Source organism: Ranitomeya imitator, chromosome 5, assembly GCF_032444005.1.
Source record: "Ranitomeya imitator isolate aRanImi1 chromosome 5, aRanImi1.pri, whole genome shotgun sequence".
In the NCBI taxonomy this organism is placed as follows: Eukaryota; Metazoa; Chordata; class Amphibia; order Anura; family Dendrobatidae; genus Ranitomeya; species Ranitomeya imitator.
Window position 1 is genome coordinate 703,527,265 of NC_091286.1, and position 25,416 is coordinate 703,552,680.

At 51.0% G+C, this 25,416-nt stretch overlaps 2 protein-coding genes across 6 annotated transcripts in view; one reads left to right on the forward strand and one right to left on the reverse strand.

Annotated features, from left to right (window-relative positions):
* Nucleotides 1-9,962: 9,962 nt before the first annotated feature.
* On the forward strand, nucleotides 9,963-15,946 carry OST4 (oligosaccharyltransferase complex subunit 4, non-catalytic). Its single transcript, XM_069728563.1, has 3 exons — nucleotides 9,963-10,076; nucleotides 15,571-15,688; nucleotides 15,805-15,946. Exon 2 carries the CDS (start codon nucleotides 15,572-15,574, stop codon nucleotides 15,683-15,685), a length of 114 nt encoding a protein of 37 aa, XP_069584664.1. The 5' UTR covers nucleotides 9,963-10,076; nucleotide 15,571; the 3' UTR covers nucleotides 15,686-15,688; nucleotides 15,805-15,946.
* A 643-nt stretch (nucleotides 15,947-16,589) lies between these two features.
* AGBL5 (AGBL carboxypeptidase 5) overlaps nucleotides 16,590-25,416 on the reverse strand; it is a 98,964-nt gene continuing 90,137 nt past the window's right edge. For 3 of the 5 annotated variants that reach the window (XM_069728559.1, XM_069728558.1, XM_069728562.1), the window contains 6 exons: nucleotides 21,404-21,598; nucleotides 18,889-19,016; nucleotides 18,493-18,536; nucleotides 18,165-18,328; nucleotides 17,364-17,473; nucleotides 16,590-17,150 (listed from right to left, as the gene is read on the reverse strand). In XM_069728559.1, coding sequence (XP_069584660.1) covers nucleotides 17,073-17,150; nucleotides 17,364-17,473; nucleotides 18,165-18,328; nucleotides 18,493-18,536; nucleotides 18,889-19,016; nucleotides 21,404-21,598 — 719 coding nt within the window. In that variant the 3' untranslated portion in view covers nucleotides 16,590-17,072. The remainder of the gene's footprint in view (nucleotides 17,151-17,363; nucleotides 17,474-18,164; nucleotides 18,329-18,492; nucleotides 18,537-18,888; nucleotides 19,017-21,403; nucleotides 21,599-25,416) is intronic. The other 2 variants (XM_069728561.1, XM_069728560.1) reach the window with 1 other exon arrangement.

Genomic DNA, 25,416 nt, shown 5'->3' on the forward strand with positions numbered 1-25,416 from the left:
TCCACTTGCTGTCTCCGCATTAGGGCTCTGATTTCTTTCTGTAAGGCATGTTGTTCACTGTGACCAGCTGTCTCTGCTACTTGCTGCAACAAAACAATAACTTCTGCAAGACAATTTTCTATGACATTAGTACCGATGGTCATCATGGGGTAACGTTCACACCGGTCAATATCAACAATGACAATTCCTTGGGCCTCCAATTCTACCCGCCCCACCTTAATAGTGACCTCTTTATACCCCACTTGCGGCAGCGGCTGTTACTAGCTATTATGGTAAAATCATCATCAGGGGCATGGGTAATGTCGGTGTCCTCCCAATAACGTCTATAAAGAATGTAGGGCATAGTTGTCACCTGGGAGCCAGTGTCCAGCAAAGCGTTCATGGGGATACCGTCGATCACGATAGGGAGAACAGGATGCCCCCCAATGTATTTGGCTCTCCAATTTTGTGGGCCTGGGCGTTCTACTCCTGGGGGTTGGCCCTTGGCCCCAGGGGTTGCTCGTTTAACTTACAGTACCTTGCAATGTGGCCCACCTGGTGGCAACGGCGGCAGATAGGTCGTCCATCCTGATGAAAACGATCGTCGTCTCTGCCTCTGGTCGATGGAACCCTCCTTGGTCGTTGCCAGGGGACATCCTCCGGTCTGGAAGCCAGCTGGATCTTTGCCTTGGGGGCCTCCTGTAAAGACTGGACGGTCCGGGCTAGGGCAGCAACGCTCCTGGTCAGTTCCTGTACCTGGAGGCGCAGTCCTCCAGGGGAGTCGTCATCCAGGATCTGGGCATCGGCGGAGACAGGTGCGTCCGACGCCACCTCCTGGTGGTATGTGAGGGCTTGCCGCCTGGGAAGTGTGGCACGGCTGGGCTGCCGCTCCGGTAGCGCCTGGATAGCTTTATCTTTGAATTGCGCGACGGTCAGGTCTGGATTTTGCATGGCCAGGAAGTGTAGCTGGGCCCTTTGATTACTGCACAGGAGCCCTTCGATGAACCGCTCTTTCAGGAGTTTATCTTCATCTTGCAAGCTGCTTGGGTCACTTTGCTTGATGGCCCGCAGCGCCTCCTGCAGATTAAGGGCATAGTCCCGTAAGTTATCCTGCGGCCGCTGCTTGCACCCATGGAACGTCAATTTAATTTCCGTAGCGGTGCGGGTGTCAAAGGTGGCTTTAAGCTTGGCAAATAATTGTTGCGGTTTTCTTGTCCGCAGCGGGCCAGGACTTTACTTCCCTCAATGCCGCTCCAAAGAGTTGGCCGATTATCATATGAACCTTCTGAGGCTCCGTCAAGGGATAAAACTCAAGCAGGCTACAAATCCCTTCTTTAAAGTCAGTTAACGTATGAGCTTCTCCAAAGTATCGCGGGAGCCAGGCGGCCCCTGGTAGGTACGGCATAGAGAAGGGCATTATGGCTGCTGTAGCGGCAGCACTATCTGGCTGGTTGGTGGGAGCGGTGAGCCCCACGGCCTCTAGCGGTGATACCGGGTTTGTGGCTGCACTTACCGCGGAATCCGGAAGTGCTCCCGAGTCTGCAGCTGTGGCCGCCGCCTCCGCTCCTCCGGGGTCCGACATGGCCGTTCCTCCCCCTTGCTACTCGGTCGGGGTTCTCCTTCCGGGGTCGGCGCCTCACCCTGTCTTCCGCTCCGCGCGCTTTTCCAGCCGACTCCACCCACGAAGCTATGACTCCTCCCATCGTGCTCCACGCGGCGCGGCAATGGCGGATTTTTGGCGGCAAATAGCAGTACACAGTCTTTGCAATAAGTCACAGTTCAATCACAGTTCCAAGGCACACATGACCTGATTCTTCAGGCTTAAGTACAATCCTGTTCGTGACGCCAAGTTGGATCGCCCCCAGACACAGGGCCACAAGTCACTCGGTACCGGTGCCTTCTTTTTCGGTTCTGCGGTTGTCACGGTGGCTGGACCCGGTCGTGACCCTGCTAAGGGGCGTCCAATAAAGATGGTGGTGCGGAGTGCGAGGAATAACGAGGACACAGGGTTCAGTTTCTTTACCTTTTACTGAAGGTTTCAGGATCCTCAATCCAGGGCACTTTCACCAGGGCTGTCTGAGACCGGCCGGTCCGAGGGCACATCCAGGGTTCCCTTTGCAGGTGAAAATCAGTGTCTACCCACTAGCGCCTGTGTGTTGTAGTGCTTCCCTGCTGGGCATTCAGGATAGTCCTCACAACTGTTGTTCTCATCCGTTTTAGATCTTTCTCTTCTCCGTCCCCCAGGTATGATATGGCTAGGAAGCACCTTTATGACGGGTAGGCCTGGAGGTATTCTGGAACCCTAGTGTCGCCCCTCTCCCACGTTGCCCCCTATGTCCTTCTTAGGTGTTGTATGGTAGACAGCCAACCTGTAATTAACTGTCCTGCCGCTGTTTGAAGTAATGCGTGGAGACTGTTACTTCCTCGGTGCTCCGGCTACCGACTGTGCGCCTCAGTAAGATGTTGCCTCTCTCTCGGCACGACTCCTACTGGATCTCCTTTGTGCTGATCTCGTTTACACTGCTCCACAATATCATTCCTTTCTTGTCTCTTTCTTAGGGTACCGCCGCAAGGTAGTGCAGGCGCGGTTCCGTAACCATCTGTCCTTTCGCTAGGTACCTGCCAGATTTCCCAGGTCTGACAGGTCCTCCCTGGAACTCTCCCAGGCTTCGTTCTGCCTAACTTCCTGTCTGACCCCTAGTTTTACCAATGTGAGAAGTGGCCCAATAAATAAGCCTTTTGCTCCCCCTAGTGGCCGGAGTGTGAAGTGTAGTGTGTGCTTGGTGATACCTGGTCAGTAGAACTCCTTTAGTGCCATCAGACGTACCATCACTCCCCTTAGTGGCAGAGCGACGTTACTGCAACAACCAGATCTCTGGGGCGCTGCACATACATATAACTGCACTACATATTCTGGGTGCTGAGTGGTTCCGTAACACGTAACAGGAACAATGAGGAAACAATGAGGGTGTCATACCGTTGTTGCCGCCTCCCCAGTCAGCGTCTCTTTCTCCGCGCTCGCTCCCGGCCTCTGCTTCTCGTGTGCAGGCGCATACCAGGTTCAGTGCTGCGCGTGTGCACTTCTGATCTTCTGTCTCCTCTATGGTCCTGGAGGACTAATACTCTGTGGTCGGTTCTGCTTATTGTCCTCTCTATGGTACTAGAGGTCTGTTACCTGGAAGTGCTACCCTGCCTGTAGGTATTTAAACTGCTTCCTGCCGTCCCTCTGTGCCTGGTTATCATTTGTTCCTTCAGGTGTTCCTGGCCAATCTTAGTCTCTGTGTAGTTCGTTTTTCCCTCTGACTTTGGGTTTATCGTGTCTTACTGCTGCAGTTTACCCATCAGTCCTGTGTCTCTGCAGTTCCTGTCTTTCCTGGATCCTGCTAGCCTCTGTGTTTCCTCAGTCCCTTCGCCAGTCCCTGTACTGGTGCAGTTTACCCATCAGTCCTGTGTCTCTGCAGTACTCTCTATAGGACTGCACTCGGGTGTCATCTGAGTGCAGCCTGATTCTATAGCATTACTCTGTGTTCCTACTATCCACGCCTCATCTTGGTCTTCTCCCGTCCTGGTCCTCCAGCTTCCGTGGCGATAGTCCCTCACGGGCCTGCCCCTAACTCTCCCTGTATAGGGGGCGGTCTATCTGGTCAGCTCGTCCGTGAGGGGTTCGTCGTCGCGGTCTAGAGGGTCCACTTCCCGTTTTCCTCCTGTGAATCGTCACACTCACTACAGGACTGCACTCGGGTGACATCTGAGTGCAGCCTGATTCTTACAGCATAATAGAGGGGAGCAATGAGGAACAATGAGAGGAGCAATGAGGTAGCGATGAGGGAACAATAAGGAGAGCAATGAGGGAGCAATTAGGGGAGCAATGAGGGGAACAATGAGGGAGCAATGAGGGGAACAATGAGGGAGCAATGAGAGAAGCAATGAGGGGACAATGAGGGGAGCAATGAGGGAACAATGAGAGCAATAAGGGAGCAATGAGGGGAGCAATGAGGGAGCAATGAGGGGAACAATGAGGAGAGCAATGAGGAAGCAATGAGGGAACAATGAGGGAGCAATGAGGGGAACAATCAGGGAGCAATGAGAGGAGCAATGAGGGGAGCAATGAGAGGAGCAATGAGGGAGCAATGAGGAACAATGAGGGGAACAATGAGGGAAGCAATGGGGAACAATGAGGGAGCAATGAGGGGAGCAATGAGAAACAATGAGGAACAATGAGGGAACAATGAGGGGCCAATGGGGAACAACGAGCGAACAATGAGGGAGCAATGAGGGAAAAATGAGGGAACAATGAGGGAGCAATGAGGAACAATGAGGGAGCAATGAGGAGAACAATCAGGGGAGCAATGAGGAGAACAATGAGGGGAGCAATGAGGAGAATAATGAGGGAGCAATGAGGGAGTAATGAGGAAACAATGAGGGAGCAATGTGGGAGCAATGAGGAACAATGAGGGAGCAATGAGGAGAACAATCAGGGGAGCAATGAGGAGAACAATGAGGGGAGCAACGAGGAGAACAATGAGGGAGCAATGAGGAGAACAATGAGGGGGCAATGAGGAACAATGAGGGAGCAATGAGAGGAGCAATGAGGGGAGCAATGAGGGTACAATGATGGGAGCAATGAGGGAGCAATGAGAGGAGCAATGAGGGAACAATGAGGGGAGCAATGAGGGAACAATGAGGGGAGCAATGAGGGAACAATGAGGAGAGCAATAAGGGAGCAATGAGGGGAGCAATGAGGGAACAATGAGGGAATAATGAGGGGAGCAATGAGGGAACAATGAGGAGAGCAATGAGGGAGCAATGAGGGGAACAATGAGAGGAACAATGAGGGAACAATGAGGGAGCAATGAGGAACAATGAGGGAACAATGAGGGGGCAATGGGGAACAACGAGCGAACAATGAGGGAGCAATGAGGGAAAAATGAGGGAACAATGAGGGGAGCAATGAGGGAACAATGAGGGGAGCAATGAGGGAGCAATGTGGAACAATGAGGGAGCAATGAGGGAGTAATGAGGAAACAATGAGGGAGTAATGTGGGAGCAATGAAGAACAATGAGGGAGCAATGAGGAGAACAATCAGGGGAGCAATGAGGGGAGCAATGAGGAGAACAATGAGGGAGCAATGAGGAGAACAATGAGGTGACCAATGAGGAGAACAATGAGGGGAGCAATGAGGAGAACAATGAGGGAGCAATGAGGAACAATGAGGAAGTAATGAGGAGAACAATGAGGGAGCAATGAGGAACAATGAGGGAGTAATGAGGGAACAATGAGGGAGCAATGAGGAGAACAATGAGGAACAATGAGAGAGCAATGAGGGAGCAATGAGGAACAATGAGGAAGTAATGAGGAGAACAATGAGGGAGCAATGAGGAACAATGAGGGAGTAATGAGGGAACAATGAGGGAGCAATGAGGAGAACAATGAGGAACAATGAGAGAGCAATGAGGGAGCAATGAGGAACAATGAGGAGCAATGCAGGGAGCAATGAGGAACAATGAGGAACAATGAGGGAACAATGAGGAGCAATGCAGGGAGCAATGAGGAACAATGAGGGAGCACTAAGGGAGCAATAAGGAACAATGAGGGAGCAATGAGGAGAACAATGAGGGAGCAATAAGGGAACAATGAGGGGGCAACGGGGAACAATGAGGAGAGCAATGAGGAGAACCATGAGGAGCAATGAGGAACAATGAGGGAGCAATGAGGAACAATGAGGGAACAATGAGGGAGCAATAAGGGAGCAATGAGGAACAATGAGGGAGCAATGAAAAGAACAATGAGGGAGCAATGAGGTAGGAATGAGGGAACAATGAGGGGAGCAATGAGGAACAATGAGGGGAGCAATGAGGGAACAATAAAGGAACAATGAGGGAACAATGGGGGAGCAATGAAGGAAGGGAACAATGAGGGGAGCAATGAGGAGAATAATAAAGAGGAGCAATGAGGGGAGCAATGAGGGAACAATGAGGGGAGCAATGAGGAGAATAATAAAGAGGAGCAATGAGGAGAACAATGAGGGGAGCAATGAGGAGAACAATGAGGGGGCAATGAGGAACAATGAGAAAGCAATGAGGGGGCAATGAAGGAACAATGAGGGGAACAATGAGGGGAGCAATGAGGGAGCAATGTGGAACAATGAGGGAGCAATGAGGGAGTAATGAGGAAACAATGAGGGAGTAATGTGGGAGCAATGAAGAACAATGAGGGAGCAATGAGGAGAACAATCAGGGGAGCAATGAGGAGAATAATCAGGGGAGCAATGAGGAGAACAATGAGGGAGCAATGAGGAGAACAATGAGGAGAGCAATGAAGAGAACAATGAGGGAGCAATGAGGAACAATGAGGGAGCAATGAGGAGAACAATGAGGAGCAATGAGAGAGCAATGAGGGAGCAATGAGGAACAATGAGGAATAATGAGGAGAACAAGGAGGGAGCAATGAGGAACAATGAGGGAGTAATGAGGGAACAATGAGGGAGCAATGAGGAGAACAATGAGGAACAATGAGAGAGCAATGAGGGAGCAATGAGGAACAATGAGGAACAATGAGGGAGCAATGAGGAACAATGAGGGAACAATGAGGAGCAATGCAGGGAGCAATGAGGAACAATGAGGGAGCAATAAGGGAGCAATAAGGAACAATGAGGGAGCAATGAGGAGAACAATGAGGGAGCAATAAGGGAACAATGAGGGGGCAACGGGGAACAATGAGGAGAGCAATGAGGAGAACCATGAGGAGCAATGAGGAACAATGAGGGAACAATGAGGGAGCAATAAGGGAGCAATGAGGAACAATGAGGGAGCAATGAAAAGAACAATGAGGGAGCAATGAGGTAGGAATGAGGGAACAATGAGGGAGCAATGAGGAACAATGAGGGAGTAATGAGGGAACAATGAGGGAGCAATGAGGAGAACAATGAGGAACAATGAGAGAGCAATGAGGGAGCAATGAGGAACAATGAGGAACAATGAGGAACAATGAGGGAGCAATGAGGAACAATGAGGGAACAATGAGGAGCAATGCAGGGAGCAATGAGGAACAATGAGGGAGCAATAAGGAACAATGAGGGAGCAATGAGGAGAACAATGAGGGAGCAATAAGGGAACAATGAGGGGGCAACGGGGAACAATGAGGAGAGCAATGAGGAGAACCATGAGGAGCAATGAGGAACAATGAGGGAGCAATGAGGAACAATGAGGGAACAATGAGGGAGCAATAAGGGAGCAATGAGGAACAATGAGGGAGCAATGAAAAGAACAATGAGGTAGGAATGAGGGAACAATGAGGGGAGCAATGAGGAACAATGAGGGGAGCAATGAGGGAACAATAAAGGAACAATGAGGGAGCAATGAGGGAACAATGAGGGGAGCAATGAGGAGAACAATGAGGGGAGCAATGAGGAGAACAATGAGGGGGCAATGAGGAACAATGAGAAAGCAATGAGGGGGCAATGAAGGAACAATGGGGAACAATGAGAGAGCAATGAGGAACAATGAGGGAACAATGAGGGGAGCAAGAGGAACAATGAGAACAATGAGAGGAGCAATGAGGAGAAAATGAGGGGGCAATGAGGGGACAATGAGGAACAATGAGAAAGCAATGAGGGGGCAATGAGGGGAGCAATGAGGTAACAATGAGGGGAGCAATGAGGGAGCAATGTGGAACAATGAGGGAGCAATGAGGGAGTAATGAGGAAACAATGAGGGAGTAATGTGGGAGCAATGAGGAGAACAATCAGGGGAGCAATGAGGAGAACAATGAGGGGAGCAATGAGGAGAACAATGAGGGAGCAATGAGGAGAACAATGAGGGGAGCAATGAGGAGAACAATGAGGGGAGCAACGAGGAGAACAATGAGGGAGCAATGAGGAACAATGAGGAAGTAATGAGAACAATGAGGGAGCAATGAGGAACAATGAGGGAGTAATGAGGGAACAATGAGGGAGCAATGAGGAGAACAATGAGGAACAATGAGAGAGCAATGAGGGAGCAATGAGGAACAATGAGGAAGTAATGAGGAGAACAATGAGGGAGCAATGAGGAACAATGAGGAAGTAATGAGGAGAACAATGAGGGAGCAATGAGGAACAATGAGGGAGTAATGAGGGAACAATGAGGGAGCAATGAGGAGAACAATGAGGAACAATGAGAGAGCAATGAGGGAGCAATGAGGAACAATGAGGAGCAATGCAGGGAGCAATGAGGAACAATGAGGGAGCAATAAGGGAGCAATAAGGAACAATGAGGGAGCAATGAGGAGAACAATGAGGGAGCAATAAGGGAACAATGAGGGGGCAACGGGGAACAATGAGGAGAGCAATGAGGAGAACCATGAGGAGCAATGAGGAACAATGAGGGAGCAATGAGGAACAATGAGGGAACAATGAGGGAGCAATAAGGGAGCAATGAGGAACAATGAGGGAGCAATGAAAAGAACAATGAGGGAGCAATGAGGTAGGAATGAGGGAACAATGAGGGGAGCAATGAGGAACAATGAGGGAACAATGAGGGAGCAATGAGGGAACAATGAGGGAATAATGAGGGAGCAATGGGGGGAGCAATGAGGAGAATAATAAAGAGGAGCAATGAGGAGAACAATGAGGGGAGCAATGAGGAGAACAATGAGGGGGCAATGAGGAGAACAATGAGGGGGCAATGAGGAACAATGAGAAAGCAATGAGGAACAATGAGGGAACAATGAGAGAGCAATGATGAACAATGAGAGAGCAATGAGGAACAATGAGGGGAGCAAGAGGAACAATGAGAACAATGAGAGGAGCAATGAGGAGAAAATGAGGGGGCAATGAGGGGACAATGAGGAACAATGAGAAAGCAATGAGGGGGCAATGAGGGGACAATGAGGAACAATGAGAAAGCAATGAGGGGGCAATGAAGGAACAATGAGAAAGCAATGAGGAACAATGAGGGGAGCAAGGGGAACAATGAGGGAACAATGAGAGAGCAATGAGGAACAATGAGGGGAGCAAGAGGAACAATGAGAACAATGAGAGGAGCAATGAGGAGAAAATGAGGGGGCAATGAGGGGACAATGAGGAACAATGAGAAAGCAATGAGGGGGCAATGAAGGAACAATGGGGAACAATGAGGGGAACAATGAGGAGAACAATGAGAACAATGAGGGGGCAATGAGGGAGCAATGGGGGAGTTTTGAGGGAGGGGAACAAGTTTTCCCTTTTCTCTCTTTGCTGGCCCATTATGGCTGAGGCCTGCGGTGCGGAGATGCTGCGGTACCGCTGAACATGGCGTCCTGTGCCCTGTGAGGACTCGCAGCTCCGCAGCCACATAGATGGCGGTTGCACCCTGAGGCCGGAGCCCTACACATAACACACGACAGAAGGGATAGAACCGCACGCATATTACATGTATAGTGGATTGATAAAGTCTGCACGCCCCTGGTACTACGCCAGGTATTTGTCATGTAATATCATCCTTCCAATTTGGGACTTTCCTCCTCTAATGTCACCATAATCTGCAGAAGGGAAAAATAAAAAAATAACCAAACTACAATAATATGATTGCATAAGTGTGCACACCCTCCTATAATCGGGGCTGAGGTTGTGTTCAGAAGCAGCCGATCACATTTCCCCCTATGTTATATAGTAGTCAGCGCTCGGCCGCCGTCACGTACAGTGATTCTGATTAGCCCCGGAGAAAGTGTCGCTGCTCCAGGAGGATTTTCCTGGCATTTTCTTGTCTGTAATCAGCTGACCACACAGCAGAGGATCTCACTGATCTCAGTCATTTCCAGCTTCAGGTTCTGAACTTTTCCTTATTGTGAGCGGTGACGTCATCTATTGTAATTACAGCAGGTGGCCGGCAGATGGCGCTGCGCTATCCCTCTGCATTGTGCACTGCTGCATCTCGAGGTCTACGTGTAGCATTGACATTAGAGCATGCGCAGTTCTTCTAGTGCAGTCCTGCGCATGGGAGTAGTAAGATGGCGACAATGATGGGCGGAGCCAGAGCAAGTTCACTTCAAGCCGCATCCGCTCGCGCACCGGAAACGGAAGTTGAGTGGGTGACGTGTCCGCAGTCCTGGAAGAGAGCGGCTGATTTCTCACTGACAGGTACCGGGGTCTGTGCGACGTGAGCGGTGTACGGGGGGAGGAGAGCGGTGTACGGGGGGGATACGGGCAGAGGAGAGCGGTGTACGGGGGAGGAGAGCGGTGTACGGGGGGAGGAGAGCGGTGAACGGGGGAGGTACGGGCAGAGGAGAGCGGTGTAAGGGGGGGATACGGGCAGAGGAGAGCGGTGTACGGGGGGGATACGGGCAGAGGAGAGCGGTGTACGGGGGGAGGAGAGCGGTGTACGGGGGAGGAGAGCGGTGTACGGGGGAGGTACGGGCAGAGGAGAGCGGTGTACGGGGGAGGAGAGCGGTGTACGGGGGGGATACGGGCAGAGGTGAGCGGTATACGGGGGAGGAGAGCAGTGTACGGGGGGAGGAGAGCGGTGTACGGGGGGAGGAGAGCGGTGTACGGGGGAGGTACGGGCAGAGGAGAGCGGTGTACGGGGGAGGTACGGGCAGAGGAGAGCGGTGTACGGGGGAGATACGGGCAGAGGAGAGCGGTCTACGGGGGGAGGAGAGCGGTGTACGGGGGGTGTACGGGGGGAGGAGAGCGGTGTACGGGGGAGGTACGGGCAGAGGAGAGCGGTGTACGGGGGAGGTACGGGCAGAGGAGAGCGGTGTACGGGGGAGGTACGGGCAGAGGAGAGCGGTGTACGGGGGAGATACGGGCAGAGGAGAGCGGTGTACGGGGGGAGGAGAGCGGTGTACGGGGGGAGGAGAGCGGTGTACGGGGGGAGGTACGGGCAGAGGAGAGCGGTGTACGGGCAGAGGAGAGCGGTGTACAGGGGGATACGGGCAGAGGAGAGCGGTGTACGGGGGAGATACGGGGGAGGAGAGCGGTGTACGGGGGGGATACGGGGGGGAGGAGAGCGGTGTACGGGGGGATACGGGCAGAGGAGAGCGGTGTACGGGGGAGATACGGGCAGAGGAGAGCGGTGTACGGGGGAGATACGGGCAGAGGAGAGCGGTGTACGGGGGGGATACGGGCAGAGGAGAGCGGTGTACGGGGGGAGGAGAGCGGTGTACGGGGGAGATACGGGCGGAGGAGAGCGGTGTACGGGGGAGATACGGGCGGAGGAGAGCGGTGTACGGGGGAGATACGGGCGGAGGAGAGCGGTGTACGGGGGGATACGGGGGGAGGAGAGCGGTGTACGGGGGAGATACGGGCAGAGGAGAGCGGTGTACGGGGGAGATACGGGCAGAGGAGAGCGGTGTACGGGGGAGACACGGGCAGAGGAGAGCGGTGTACGGGCAGAGGAGAGCGGTGTACGGGGGAGGTACGGGCGGAGGAGAGCGGTGTACGGGCAGAGGAGAGCGGTGTACGGGGGAGATACGGGCGGAGGAGAGCGGTGTACGGGGGAGATACGGGCGGAGGAGAGCGGTGTACGGGGGACATACGGGCAGAGGAGAGCGGTGTACGGGCAGAGGAGAGCGGTGTACGGGCAGAGGAGAGCGGTGTACGGGGGAGGTACGGGCAGAGGAGAGCGGTGTACGGGGGAGGTACGGGCGGAGCAGAGCCGTGTACGGGGGAGGTACGGGCAGAGGAGAGCCGTGTACGGGGGAGGTACGGGCAGATGAGAGCGGTGTACGGGCAGAGGAGAGCGGTGTACGGGGGAGGTATGGGCGGAGCAGAGCGGTGTACGGGGGAGATACGGACGGAGAGCGGTGTACGGGGGAGGTACAGGCGGAGCAGAGCAGGGTACGGGGGAAGATACGGGCGGAGCAGAGCGGTGTACGGGGAGGTACAGGCGGAGGAGAGCGGTGTACGGGGGGAGGTACAGGCGGAGCAGAGCGGTGTACGGTGAGGTACAAGCGGAGGAGAGCGGTGTACGGGGAGGTACAGGCGGAGGAGAGCGGTGTACGGGGGAGGTACAGGCGGAGGAGAGCGGTGTCCGGGGGCGGTACTCACAGAGCTGTGTATACTGGGGCGGTACAGATGGAGCAGAGCGGTGTACATGGGCGGTACAGGCGCAGCAGGGCGGTGTACGGGGGCAGTACAGGCGGAGTAGAGCAGTGTGCGGGGGCAGTACAGGCGGAGTAGAGCAGTGTCCGGGGGCGGTACACGCAGAGCTGTGTTTACCGGGGTGGAGCAGAGCGGTGTATGCCGGGGTGGTATAAGCGCAGCAGAGCATTGTATGCAGGGGTGGTATACAGTGGGTACGGAAAGTATTCAAGCACTTTAAATTTTTCACTCTGTTTCATTGCAGCCATTTGGTAAATTCAAAAAAGTTACGGTTATTTTTTTTTTCTTATTAATGTGCACTCTGCTCCCCATATTGACTGGAAAAAAAAAACAGAAATGTAGAAATTTTGCAAATGTATTAAAAGCAAAACTGAAATATCACCTGGTCATAAGTATTCAGCCCCTGTGCTCAGTATTGAGTATAAGCACCTTTTTATTATTATTTATATAGCACCATTGATTCCATGGTGCTGTACATGAGGAGGGGTTACATACAAGTTACAGATATCACTTACAGTAAACAAACTAACAATGACTGACTGATACAGAGGGGTGAGGACCCTGCCCTGGGGGGGCTTACATTCTACAGGATGGTGGGGAAGGAGACAATAGGTTGAGGGTTGCAGTGTTGGTGAAGCGGTAGCGCCTGTAGTGGTGAGGAGACAGCGGGGTCAGTGCAGGGTGTAGGCTTTCTTGAGATGGGTTTTCAGGTTCCATCTGAAGGATCCGAATGTATAGTCGGACGTGTTGGCATCCAGAATTCCAGAGGACGGGGAATATTCGGGAGAAGTCTTGGAGACGCTTAGGTGAGGAGTTAAGTGTGGAGGCGAGAAGGACGTCTTGGGAGGACCGGAAATTACGTGAGGGAAAATATCGGGAGATTAGTTCAGAGATATATGGAAGAGACAAGTTATGGATGGCCTTGTAGGTCAGTGTTGGTCATTTGAACTGGATACGCTGAGGGACTGGGAGCCAGTGACAAGATATGAAGAGGGGGGAAGCAGAGGAGTAGCGAGGAGAGGGATAAATTAGTCGGTCAGCAGAGTTAAGGATGGACTGGAGAGGTGTAAGGGTGTTTGCAGGGAGGCCACAGAAAAGGATGTTGCAGTAGTTGAGGCGGGAGATGATGAGGGCATGTACAAGCATTTTAGTAGATTGAGTGTTGAGGAAGGGATCGATTCTGGAAATATTTTTTGAGCTGGAGGCGACAGGAGGTGGAAAGAGCTTGGATGTATAGTTTGAAGGACACAGAAGAATCAAGGGTTATTCTGAGGCAGCGGATATCCGGTACGGGGAAAGCATGATGTAATTTATTGTGATAGATCACATAAGGAAGATATGCAAGATGGAGGAAAGATGGTGAGTTCAGATTTGTCCACATTGAGTTTGAGGAAGCGAGAGGAGAAGGAGGATATGGCTGATAGACACTCTGGGATTCTGGAGAGCAGAGAGGTAACGTCTGGGCCAGAAAGGTAGAGCTAAGTGTCATCAGCATAAAGGTGGTACTGGAATTCATGGGACTTTGAGTTGTCCTAGGCCAAGTGTATAGATTGAAAAGAGTAGGGGTCGTCCTAGGCCAAGTGTAAAGATTGAGAAGAGTAGGGGTCCTAGAACAGAGCCTTGGGGGACTCCAACAGAGAGAGGGTGGGATGAGAAGGTAGTGTGCGAATGGGAGACTTTGAATGTGCGGTTGGATAGGTTTGAGGAGATCCAGGATAGGGCGAGGTCTTTGATGCCAAAGGAAGAGCGGATCTGTAGTAGGAGGCAGTGGTCAATTGTGTGGAAAGCAGAGGAGAGGTCTAGAAGGAGGAGTATAGAATGTTGTCCGTTAAGCTTTCGCTGTAAGTAGGTCGTTAGTAATTTTGGTCAGGGTAGTCTCAGTGGAATGATGGGGACGGAAACTAGAATGTAGAATATCAAAGAGAAAGTTAGATGAGAGGTGGGAGGAAAGTTCAGCGTGGACGTGCTGCTCTAGGAGTTTTGAAGCTAGCTTTTGAGCTAGTACAGCCTTGACTTTTCTTTGGGAATGATGCAACAAGTTTTTCAGACTTGGATTTGGGGATCCTCTGCCATTGTTCTTTGCAGATCCTCTCCAGTTCTATCAGGTTGGATGGTGAACGTTGGTGGACAGCCATTTTCAGGTCTCTCCAGAGATGCTCAATTGGGTTTAGGTCAGGGCTCTGGCTGGGCCAGTCAAGCATGGTCACAGTTGTTGTGAAGCCACTCTTTTGTTATTTTAGATGTGTGCCTAGGGTCATTTTCTTGTTGGAAGGTGAACCTTCGGCCAAGTCTGAGGTGCAGAGCACTCTGGAAGAGGTTTTCATCCAGGATATCTCTGTACTTGGCCACATTCATGTTTCCTTCAATGACAACCAGTCGTCCTGTCCCTGCAGCTGAAAAACACCTCCATAGCATGATGCTGCCACCACCATGTTTCACTGTTGGGATTGTATTGGGCAGGTGGTGAGCAGGACCTGATTTTCTCCACACATACCACTTAGAATTATCACCAAAAATGTCTACCTTCATCTCATCAGACCAGATGATCTTAATTCTCATAGTCTGGGAGTCCTTCATGTGTTTTTTAGTAAACTCTATGCGGCTTTCGTATGTCTTGCACTGAGGAGAGGCTTCTGTCGGGCCACTCTGCCATAAAGGCCTGACTGGTGGAGGCTGCAGTGACAGTTGACTTTGTGGAACTTTCTCCCATCTCCCTACTGCATCTCTGGAGCTCAGCCACAGTGATCTTGGGGTTCTTCTTTACCTCTCACCAAGGCTCTTCTCCCACGATTGCTCAGTTTGGCTGGACGGCCAGGTCTAGGAAGACTTCTGGTGGTCCCAAACTTGTTCCATTTAAGGATTATAGAGGCCACTGTGCTCTTAGGAACCTTGAGTACTGCAGAAATTCTGTTGTAACCTTGGCCAGATCTGCGCCTCGCCACAATTCTGTCTCTGAGCTCCTTGGCCTGTTCCTTTGAGCTCATGATTCTCATTTGGTCTGACATGCACTGTGAGCTGTGAAGTCTTATATAGACAGGTGTGCGCCGCTCCAAATCAAGTCCTATCAGCTTAATTACACACAGCTGGACCGCAATGAAGGAGCAGAACCATCTCAAGGAGGAGCACAAGGAAATGGACAGCATGGGACTTAAATATGAGTGTCTGAATACTTGCGTCCATGTGATATTTCAGTTTTTCTTTAATAAATTTGCAAAAATTTCTACATTTTTTTTTTCAGTCAAGATGGGGCGCAGAATGTACATTAATGAGAAAAACTTAACATTTTTTAATTTACCAAATGGCTGGAATGAAACAGAGTGAAAATTTTAAATGGGTTTGAATACTTTCCGTACCCACTGTAGGTGCAGCAGAGCGGTGTATGCCGGGGTGGTATAGACTGAGCAGAGCCGGGGTGGTATAGGCGCAGCAGCGCAGTGTATGCCAGGGTGGTACAGGCGCAGCAGAGCGGTGTACGGGCGATGCAGCTTTGGATATGACTGCAGTGTTCACGATCTCTTGTCTCCCTCTGCAGGATGATCACGGACGTGCAGCTCGCCATCTTCGCTAACATGCTGGGGGTGTCGCTTTTCCTCCTGGTCGTTCTCTACCACTATGTTGCAGTCAATAATCCAAAGAAACAGGAGTGACGTGTGAGTGGGGGTTGGGCAGCAGGCAGCGACGCTGTGTAGTTGTCAGGGGGGGGGGGTTCATGTTGGGGCAGTATGACCGCCTGTGCATTCACTAATAAAGTCTCTTCTCTCCTCAGGTCGGATGTTCTTTAGGAGGCCCCATCCCCTTGGCTGTGGATGAAGTCCCACCCCCTTGGCACACATTTCCTCTATTGTACAGATATTTTCTAGATTTGATGTTTGCTGTAGATGAATAAACTCCGGACGTTGCGTCCATGACCCGTCGGCCGTCAGCGCAGTTTATATGGGAGGTGGTGGGAAGATGGCGGCGCCCCCCCCCCCAGCAGGAGCACGCTGGGCCCTGCAGAGATTCCGGTGCCACCCGATAATGAGGTTTTGCAGATCTCTGTGGCTTTTGCTTTCCATGCCCTCTGATTGCTTCCATTCACCAGGAGTCTGTCCTGATCCCGACTTGTCTCAGTGATCAGAGCTGTGCGTCCATCTCGTGACCAGGACAGATTCATTATGAGTGATGGCAATGATCTTGGGACATGTAGTGCTTCGTGTTATCCTGAGAATTACCGTCACTGATGGGGCAATGGCCCTCCCAGCAGAGTGGTGACGTTAATGGAGATGGGCTTCTGTCAGGCCAGGGGATTGTATGCTGGTAGAAACTGCCGCAGGAGATGTGGAGACAGCGGACTCACAGCAAGAAGGGATGAACGGACGCTTGGGTCACGGAATTGTCTGATACCATTCTGTGGTAGGCGAGCATTGCTGTGCGGGTCTTGATAGGAGCGGTCAGGTTCTGCAGGATTATTTGTGGGTGGTTCCAGACTGGAGCATCTTCTCACCAGACATTGATAACGTGCTGCAATGATTTCTCACCTGAATAAACCAAGAGAGGCGACCACAGCCTTCATATCATATAAATACAAGATTTTATTTTGCTTTCTCCAGGACAGGGCACAATGGGTGGAGAAATCGCCCATGGACAGGACCTAACAATAGCCCAGTGACAGCACAGGACTCTGCCGGGGCAGAAATTGTTCATTGCTGGGACAGGACCCAGAGATTGCTCATTTTACAACCACAGAGTTAAAATCTCATAAAAAGTTCTCAATATCAAAGTTCACTTGAAAAATTAAAAATACTGAGGACGAATCCACAGGACTGGAGAGTAGAAAACGTCACCGTGTACAAACCAGGGGACGGGTGTGAGAGTAACGTGAAGGAGGCCAGACACCGCCAGCACCAAAACCGTGATCACACAAGTGCAGAAGAAGAGGACATGACGGCACAGCCAGTGGTGACACACGAGAAAAAGTGGTATAAACATTGTGGTTCTTGGTCCAGTTTCACAATACATAGCACCATCGAAGAAATTGGTAACCGAGGAGGATCGTCAGCCCTCTGCACAGAAGGACAGCACGGCCTGATACGGGGAGAGGTGAGCGCTCTCCGGAGAGACAACCGGAAAACCCTGGAACAAAGAAGGAAGAGATGAGGTTAAATGGAAATTGAGAGACTGAATGTGACTGGGCAGGCACGGCAAAGTGAGGCAGAAGGTGACAGCGGGGAGAAGCCACAAGAAAGAAAGGTGGCAATGAGCAGGCAAGAACACAAGGCGGAAGGTGACGGTGGGGTGAGCCAAATAGGGATGGTAAAATGTCAGACTAGGACGCTGTACAGTCACCTGCTCCTTCAGATCTGTGGATTGGTCACAAATGTAGAGCGTTTTTTCTGCCTTAGATCTGAGAAGTGGTACCGAGCACACAGTCAGACTAGACGTCACTGTTGCCAAATCTGCAAAGAATATAAACACATGTCAGAGAGAACCTGTAGATTCTAATCAGCGCATTTCCTGGAACCATAGAGCACCCTGTGCATGCTTAGACCGGCGCGTTTCCTGTGACCATAGAGCACCCTGTGCATTCTGAGAGCACCGCGTTGCCCATGACTGTAGCGCACCCTGTGCATGCTTAGCACTGCGTTTCCCCTTGACCGTAGCGCACCCTGTGCATGCGTAGCACTGCGTTTCCCCTTGACCGTAGCGCACCCTGTGCATGCTTAGCACTGCGTTTCCCCTTGACCGTAGCGCACCCTGTGCATGCTTAGAACTGCGTTTCCCCTTGACCGTAGTGCACCCTGTGCATGTTGAGAGCACGGTTTCCTGTGACCGTAGCGCATGTGACCATAGCGCACCCTGTGCATGCTGAGCATTGCATTTCCTGTGACCATAGAGCACCCTGTGCATGCTGAGAGCACTGCGTTTCCTATGACCGTAGCGCACCCTGTGCATGCTAAAAGCACCGCGTTGCCTGTGACCGTAGCGCACTCTGTGCATGCTGAGAGCACTGTTTCCCGTGACCATAGCGCACTCTGTGCATGCTGAGCATCGCCTTTCCTATGACTGTGGCGCACCCTGTGCATGGTCTTGAATTCCAGCGCGTTTTATGCACCTGTAGTTCAGGATCTCTGTGCACAGGGCCTTTACCTGTGAGGGTGCAGTGCTTCAGCGCCTGCTCGGAGGTGTATTTCCAAACTCTGAGAATAGGAGAGTCGCGCTCGTTGGTAACATGGAGGAGGCTCTGGGAGTGCAGGAGAGCGCCCCTCCTCACTGGGATCCGGCTAGGACGAGTACCCAAACTTTCCAGAGACCTTTGGGGAAGAATAATGCAGATGGCAGACATGTAAGAACCATGACAATGATTGGGGCTTGGTTGGACATTATGGAGGTAGAGGAGACACAACAGACACTACCAGTGAGGCTATGGACAGGTCTGAGTATAAGGGGGGGGTGTGACTGGGGAAGGACACCGTACCTGGAAAACTCTGAGGTGTTGTGGCCGCAGCTTCTCTGTAAATGCTAAAAAAAATCAAACGATAATTGTGTTACACAAGTGATCAGAAGGCACAGCCGCCTGTACTGTCTGCGCCTGCACTGTCTGTCCCACTATGGCAACTCCGACTGGCGGGGGGTGAACCAACTACTTTCTTAGTGATTGTAAGTTCTGGCTCAGGTCGTATAAAGTCTGGAATCAGCCACGTAGCGAATTCTCCACCTGGATGTGTGGATATAAACACCACGGCAGGCGTCCGGCTCTGCCGATGGCAGGGAAGGTGAGGGTCAGCCATGTTGGTTAAATCTGATCCTCACAGATGGGAGCTCTCTGGCAGCGGCTTCCTATTGTCTGTACACCATTGCCCACCCTCTGTACCTGTATCAGGGGTATCTGAGTGTTGGCACGGATCGCTGGTTTGTGGGGGTCTCCCTCCCGTAGACTCTTCTTCACTGATGCTGGACTTCTGGTTTTGCTGGCTGAGGTGAAGCTGCTGAATCCACTGCCTGGTGGAAGGGAAATGGGAGAAGAGGTCATCACCGACTCTCTACGACCAGGCAGTCTGCTTGCAGAAGGAAGACTATGGGTGCAGTTAGGTCCAAATATTTGGGCAGAGAAAACATTTTTCTAATTTTGGTTATAGACATTACCACAATGAATTTTAAACAAAACAATTCAGATGCAGTTGAAGTTCAGACTTTCAGCTTTCATTTGAGGGTATCCACATTAATATTGGATAAAGGGTTTAGGAGTTTCAGCTCCTTAACATGTGCCACCCTGTTTTCAAAGGGACCAAAAGTAATTGGACAATTGACTCCAAAGCTATTTCATGGACAGGTGTGGGCAATCCCTTAGTTATGTCATTCTCAAGTAGATAAAAGGCCTGGAGTTGATTTGAGGTGAGGTGCTGCATTTGGAAGGTTTTGCTGTGAAGTAAATATGCGGTCAAAGGAGCTCTCCATGCAGGTGAAACAAGCCATCCGAGAAATTGCTACAATATTAGGAGTGGCAAAATCTACAGTTTGGTTCATCCCGAGAAAGAAAGAAAGCACTGGTGAACTCATCAATGCAAAAAGACCTGGGCGCCCACGGAAGACAACAGTGGTGGATGATCGCAGAATAATCTCCATGGTGAAGAGAAACCCCTTCACAACAGCCGACCAAGTGACCAACACTCTCCAGGAGGTCGGCGGATCAATATCCAAATCCACCATAAAGAGAAGACTGCATGAAAGTAAATCCAGAGGGTTCACTGCACGGTGCAGCCACTCATAAGCATCAAGAATAAAAAGGCTAAAAAACATCTAAAAATGCCGCACAGTTCTGGAAGAACATTCTATGAAGAGATGAAACCAAGATCAACCTCTACCAGAATGATGGAAAGAGAAAAGTATGGTGAAGGCGCGGTCCAGCTCATGATCCAAAGCATACCACATCATCTGTAAACCCGGCGGAGGCAGAGTGATGGCGCGGGCATGATGGCTGCCAGTGGCACTGGGTCACTAGTGTTTATTGATGATGGGACACAGGACAGAAGCAGCCGAATGAATTCTGAGGTCTTCAGAGCCGCCATACTGTGTGCTCAGATCCAGCCAAACTACATACTACAGATGGACAATGACCCAAAACATAAAGCCAAAGCAACCCAGGAGTTTATTAAAGGGAACCTGTCACCTGAATTTGGCGGGACTGGTTTTGGGTCATATGGGCGGAGTTTTGGGGTGTTTGATTCACCCTTTCCTTACCCGCTGGCTGCATGCTGGCTGCAATATTGGATTGAAGTTCATTCTCTGTCCTCTGTAGTACATGCCTGCACAAGGCAAGATTGCTTTGCACAGGCGTGTACTATGGAGGACAAAGAATGAACTTCAATCCAATATTGCAGCCAGCATGCAGCCAGCGGGTAAGGAAAGGGTGAATCAAACACCCCAAAACTCCGCCCATATGACCCAAAACCAGTCCCGCCAAATTCAGGTGACAGAGTCCCTTTAAAGCAAAGAAGTGGAATATTCTGGAATGGCCAAGTCAGTCACCTGATCTCCACCCAATTGAGCAGCATTTCACTTGTTAAAGAATAAACTTCAGACAGAAAGGCCACAAACAAACAGCAACTGAAAACCACTGCAGTGAAGGCCTGGCCGAGCATCAAAAAAGGAGGAAACACAGCGTCTGGTGATGTCCAGGAGTTCAAGACTTCAGGTAGTCATTGCCAACAAAGGGTTTTTAACCAGGTACTAGAAATGAACATTTTATTTACAATTATTGAATCTGTCCAGTTACTTTTGGTCCCTTTAAAAACAGGGCGGCACATGTTAAGGAGCTGAAACTCCTAAACCCTTTATCCAATTTTAATGTAGATCCCCTCAAATGAAAGCTGAAAGTCTGAACTTCAACTGCATCTGAATTGTTTTGTTTAAAATTCATTGTGGTAATGTCTATAGCAAAAATTAGAAAAATGTCTCTGTCCAAATATATATGGACCTAACTGTATGTGCACACGTTGTGGATTTAGCTGCGGATTGGCCGCTGTGGATTTGCAGCAGTTTTCCATGCGGTTTACAGTACCATGTAAACCTATGGAAAACCAAATCCGCAGTGCCCATGGTGTGGAAAATATCGCGCAGAAACGCTGGGGATCCTGCAGCGGTTTACACCTGCTCCTTTATAGAAATCTGCACAAAAAAACGCAGGTAAAACGCAGTGCGTTTTACCTGCAGATTTTTCAAAAACTGTGTGGAAAAATCCGCACACAAATCCTCAACGTGAGCACAGCCTTACTCCAAGCAGCACTCAGTCCTGAAGTACCAGTCATCCACCGCAGGGATCAGGTTCAGTGGTATGATGTCATCTGCGCATCATCAATTTACAGCGTATGGCAGAGATGGACACTCGCCTGACATGCTGAGTGACACCGGGAGGCTGTAAGATGGCTTCTGGTAGACCGTAGAGCGTGGGCTTTCCCGGCTGATCAGCGCTGCCACATGTGAGCTCTGGGTAGCGGGGATCTGATGGCTCCTGGTTGGGCTGTGGACGGTGGCCCGAAGGAGTGACTGGTGGTGTTGGCGCCGTTTCTCCTGCGCTTTAGTGTCTGTCAACAGTGGAAATCATACAAATTAGATGGATAACAGCGGTCATGACTAAGGGCTGGACCAGCAGGTAACGGTCGGAGAATGGGGCCGCAGGAAGGACAGCAATGGCCATCTCATTTAATCCTTTGTTTCATGTTATAGCTAAAATGGAGAAATGTATAGAGAGATCGGCTAGTAAAGAGCTCCCCAATCCCAGCGGGGTCCTGTAATAGGATCCACCGGTGTATAACCTCTGCTATTACTAACGTGACAGATCGGCCGGTGGTGAAGAGCTCTCTAATACCACCACAGTCCTGTAATAGGAGCCACCGATGTATAACCTCTGCTATTACTAACGTGACAGATCGGCCGGTGGTGAAGAGCTCCCTGATACCACCACAGTCCTGTAATAGGAGCCAGCGGTGTATAACCTCTGCCATTACTAACGTGACAGATCAGCCAGTGGTGAAGAGCTCTCTAATACCACCACAGTCCTGTAATAGGAGCCAGCGGTGTATAACCTCTGCTATAACTAACGTGACAGATCAGCCGGTGGTGAAGAGCTCCCTGATACCACCACAGTCCTGTAATAGGAGCCACCGGTGTATAACCTCTGCCATTACTAACGTGACAGATCAGCCAGTGGTGAAGAGCTCTCTAATACCACCACAGTCCTGTAATAGGAGCCAGCGGTGTATAACCTCTGCTATAACTAACGTGACAGATCGGCCGGTGGTGAAGAGCTCCCTGATACCACCACAGTCCTGTAATAGGAGCCAGCGGTGTATAACCTCTGCTATAACTAACGTGACAGATCAGCCGGTGGTGAAGAGCTCCCTGATACCACCACAGTCCTGTAATAGGAGCCACCGGTGTATAACCTCTGCTATAACTAACGTGACAGATCGGCCGGTGGTGAAGAGCTCCCTGATACCACCACAGTCCTGTAATAGGATCCACCGGTGTATAACCTCTGCCATCACTAACGTGACAGATCGGCCGGTGGTGAAAAGCTCCCTGATACCACCACAGTCCTGTAATAGGAGCCAGCGGTGTATAACCTCTGCCATCACTAACGTGACAGATCGGCCGGTGGTGAAGAGCTCTCTAATACCACCACAGTCCTGTAATAGGATCCACCGGTGTATAACCTCTGCTATTACTAACGTGACAGATCGGCCGGTGGTGAAGAGCTCCCTGATAGCACCACAGTCCTGTAATAGGAGCCACCGATGTATAACCTCTGCTATAACTAACGTGACAGATCAGCCAGTGGTGAAGAGCTCCCTGATAGCACAACGGTCCTGTAATAGGAGCCACCAGTGTATAACCTCTGCTATAACTAACGTGACAGATCGGCCAGTGGTGAAGAGCTCCCTGATAGCACAACGGTCCTGTAATAGGAGCCACCAGTGTATAACCTCTGCCATCACTAACGTGACAGATCGGCCGGTGGTGAAGAGCTCCCTAATACCACCACAGTCCTGTAATAGGAGCCACCGGTGTATAACCTCTGCTATAACTAACGTGACAGATCGGCCGGTGGTGAAGAGCTCCCTGATAGCACAACGGTCCTGTAATAGGAGCCACCAGTGTATAACCTCTGCTATAACTAACGTGACAGATCGGCCGGTGGTGAAGAGCTCTCTAATACCACCACAGTCCTGTAATAGGAGCCACCGGTGTATAACCTCTGCTATAACTAACGTGACAGATCAGCCAGTGGTGAAGAGCTCCCTGATAGCACAACGGTCCTGTAATAGGAGCCACCAGTGTATAACCTCTGCCATTACTAACGTGACAGGTCGGCCGGTGGTGAAAAGCTCTCTAATACCACCACAGTCCTGTAATAGGAGCCACCGGTGTATAACCTCTGCTATAACTAACGTGACAGATCGGCCGGTGGTGAAGAGCTCTCTAATACCACCACAGTCCTGTAATAGGAGCCAGCGGTGTATAACCTCTGCCATTACTAACGTGACAGATCGGCCGGTGGTGAAGAGCTCTCTAATACCACCACAGTCCTGTAATAGGAGCCACCGGTGTATAACCTCTGCTATAACTAACGTGACAGATCAGCCAGTGGTGAAGAGCTCCCTGATACCACCACAGTCCTGTAATAGGAGCCACCGGTGTATAACCTCTGCCATTACTAACGTGACAGATCGGCCGGTGGTGAAGAGCTCCCTAATACCACCACAGTCCTGTAATAGGAGCCACCGGTGTATAACCTCTGCCATTACTAACGTGACAGATCGGCCGGTGGTGAAGAGCTCCCTGATACCACCACAGTCCTGTAATAGGAGTCACTGGTGTTTAACCTCCATCCCCCGCCATGATGTCTGCCATTACTACCATGCACTAGAGGGGCAGAGCTCACTAACAGCAGCTCAGTCCTGTAATAGGAGCTGTAACGGGGTCTACCAAGCTTGGGTACCTCTTTCAGTACCACCCTGTGTTTCAGGAGGTCCACTCTGCTTTGGCTGGAGTCTGATTGAAGGACGCAGGCTGGAATTGCTTGATTACATGGGCGCATATAAAATCTCACCGCTTCTCCACGTATTTCCAGTCTGACAACACTTTATTCACAGGACACAGAATATATCACACAGATACAGAGGGCAGGCCAATTGAAAAGCGGCAGGCCAGACATACATTACAATAGCCGCAGGGGGCCGGAGTCTGCCGATATTTACTGTGGGAATTACTAAGGTGGGGTGCAGCCTGTGGGCTGATGCATCTCACATGGAACCTATTATACATACATATAACTGCACATCATATTCTGGGTGCGGCTTTGTTCCGTAACACGTAACAGGAGCCACCGGGGTAACAAGTCCGTCCATGAAATTACTTCCTCCTGAATACTGCCACATCACCTATGAGTGATATTACGGAGAAGTCGATTGAGACGTAGCATCTCCACCACGGAGTGGCAACCATCATAATGTTAGAGCGGGGAAAGCAGAAACGTCACCACCACTCTGCTGAACCCCTAACTGCAGAATCCAGACCTCTGGTATCGGCACAAACACTGCTCCCCACCGGCAGATTCAAGGCCGAGAAGCTGCATTCAAGCCTTACATCACCAAACACAATGCCGAGCGTCGGATGGAGTGGTGTAAGGCCGCCACAACCACTGGACTTTGGAGGAGAAGTGTTCTGTGCAGTGATGGATCACACTTCTCGATCTACGTCTGATGGAAGAGTCTGGGTTTGGTGACTCCATGAGGACGTTACACCGACTGCGTTGTGCCACTGCACAGATGGTGGAGGATAATGCTATGAGATATTGGGGCGGCTGCAGCCCCTCAGCTCCAGTGATGGGAAATCTTAACCTTTAAGCACAAGACATTGTAGATAGTTGTAGCTTCAGCTTTGTGGGAACAGTTTGGGGAAGACCCTTATCGGTTCTCCATGATGGTGCCCGGTACACAAGCTCCATACAGATATGGAGGGGACATTTGGCGGGAGAATGTGACCTACCCTACAGGCTAGACCATAACCCCATCCAACACCTATAATGGAAATTGTAAGCCTGGCCTCCACCAACATCAGGGCCTGACAAAATGATGAAAAGGCAGAAATTCTCACCAACACTTCCACAATCTTGTAGAAATCCTTTCCAGAAGGGCGAAAGCCGACATGAGCAGACTTCATATTAATGTCTATGGAGGACAAAACAAAAAAAAAAAAAATAGCCCCTGGTTGTGGATGGAAGGGGCACATACATTTCACAGGTCCACTGTGGTGCCTCCAGGGCTGCTCCAGTCGATCAGCAGCAGTAGTGACATGCTGACAGCGCTGCAGCCGATCACAACGCTTAGCTGATGTTGAC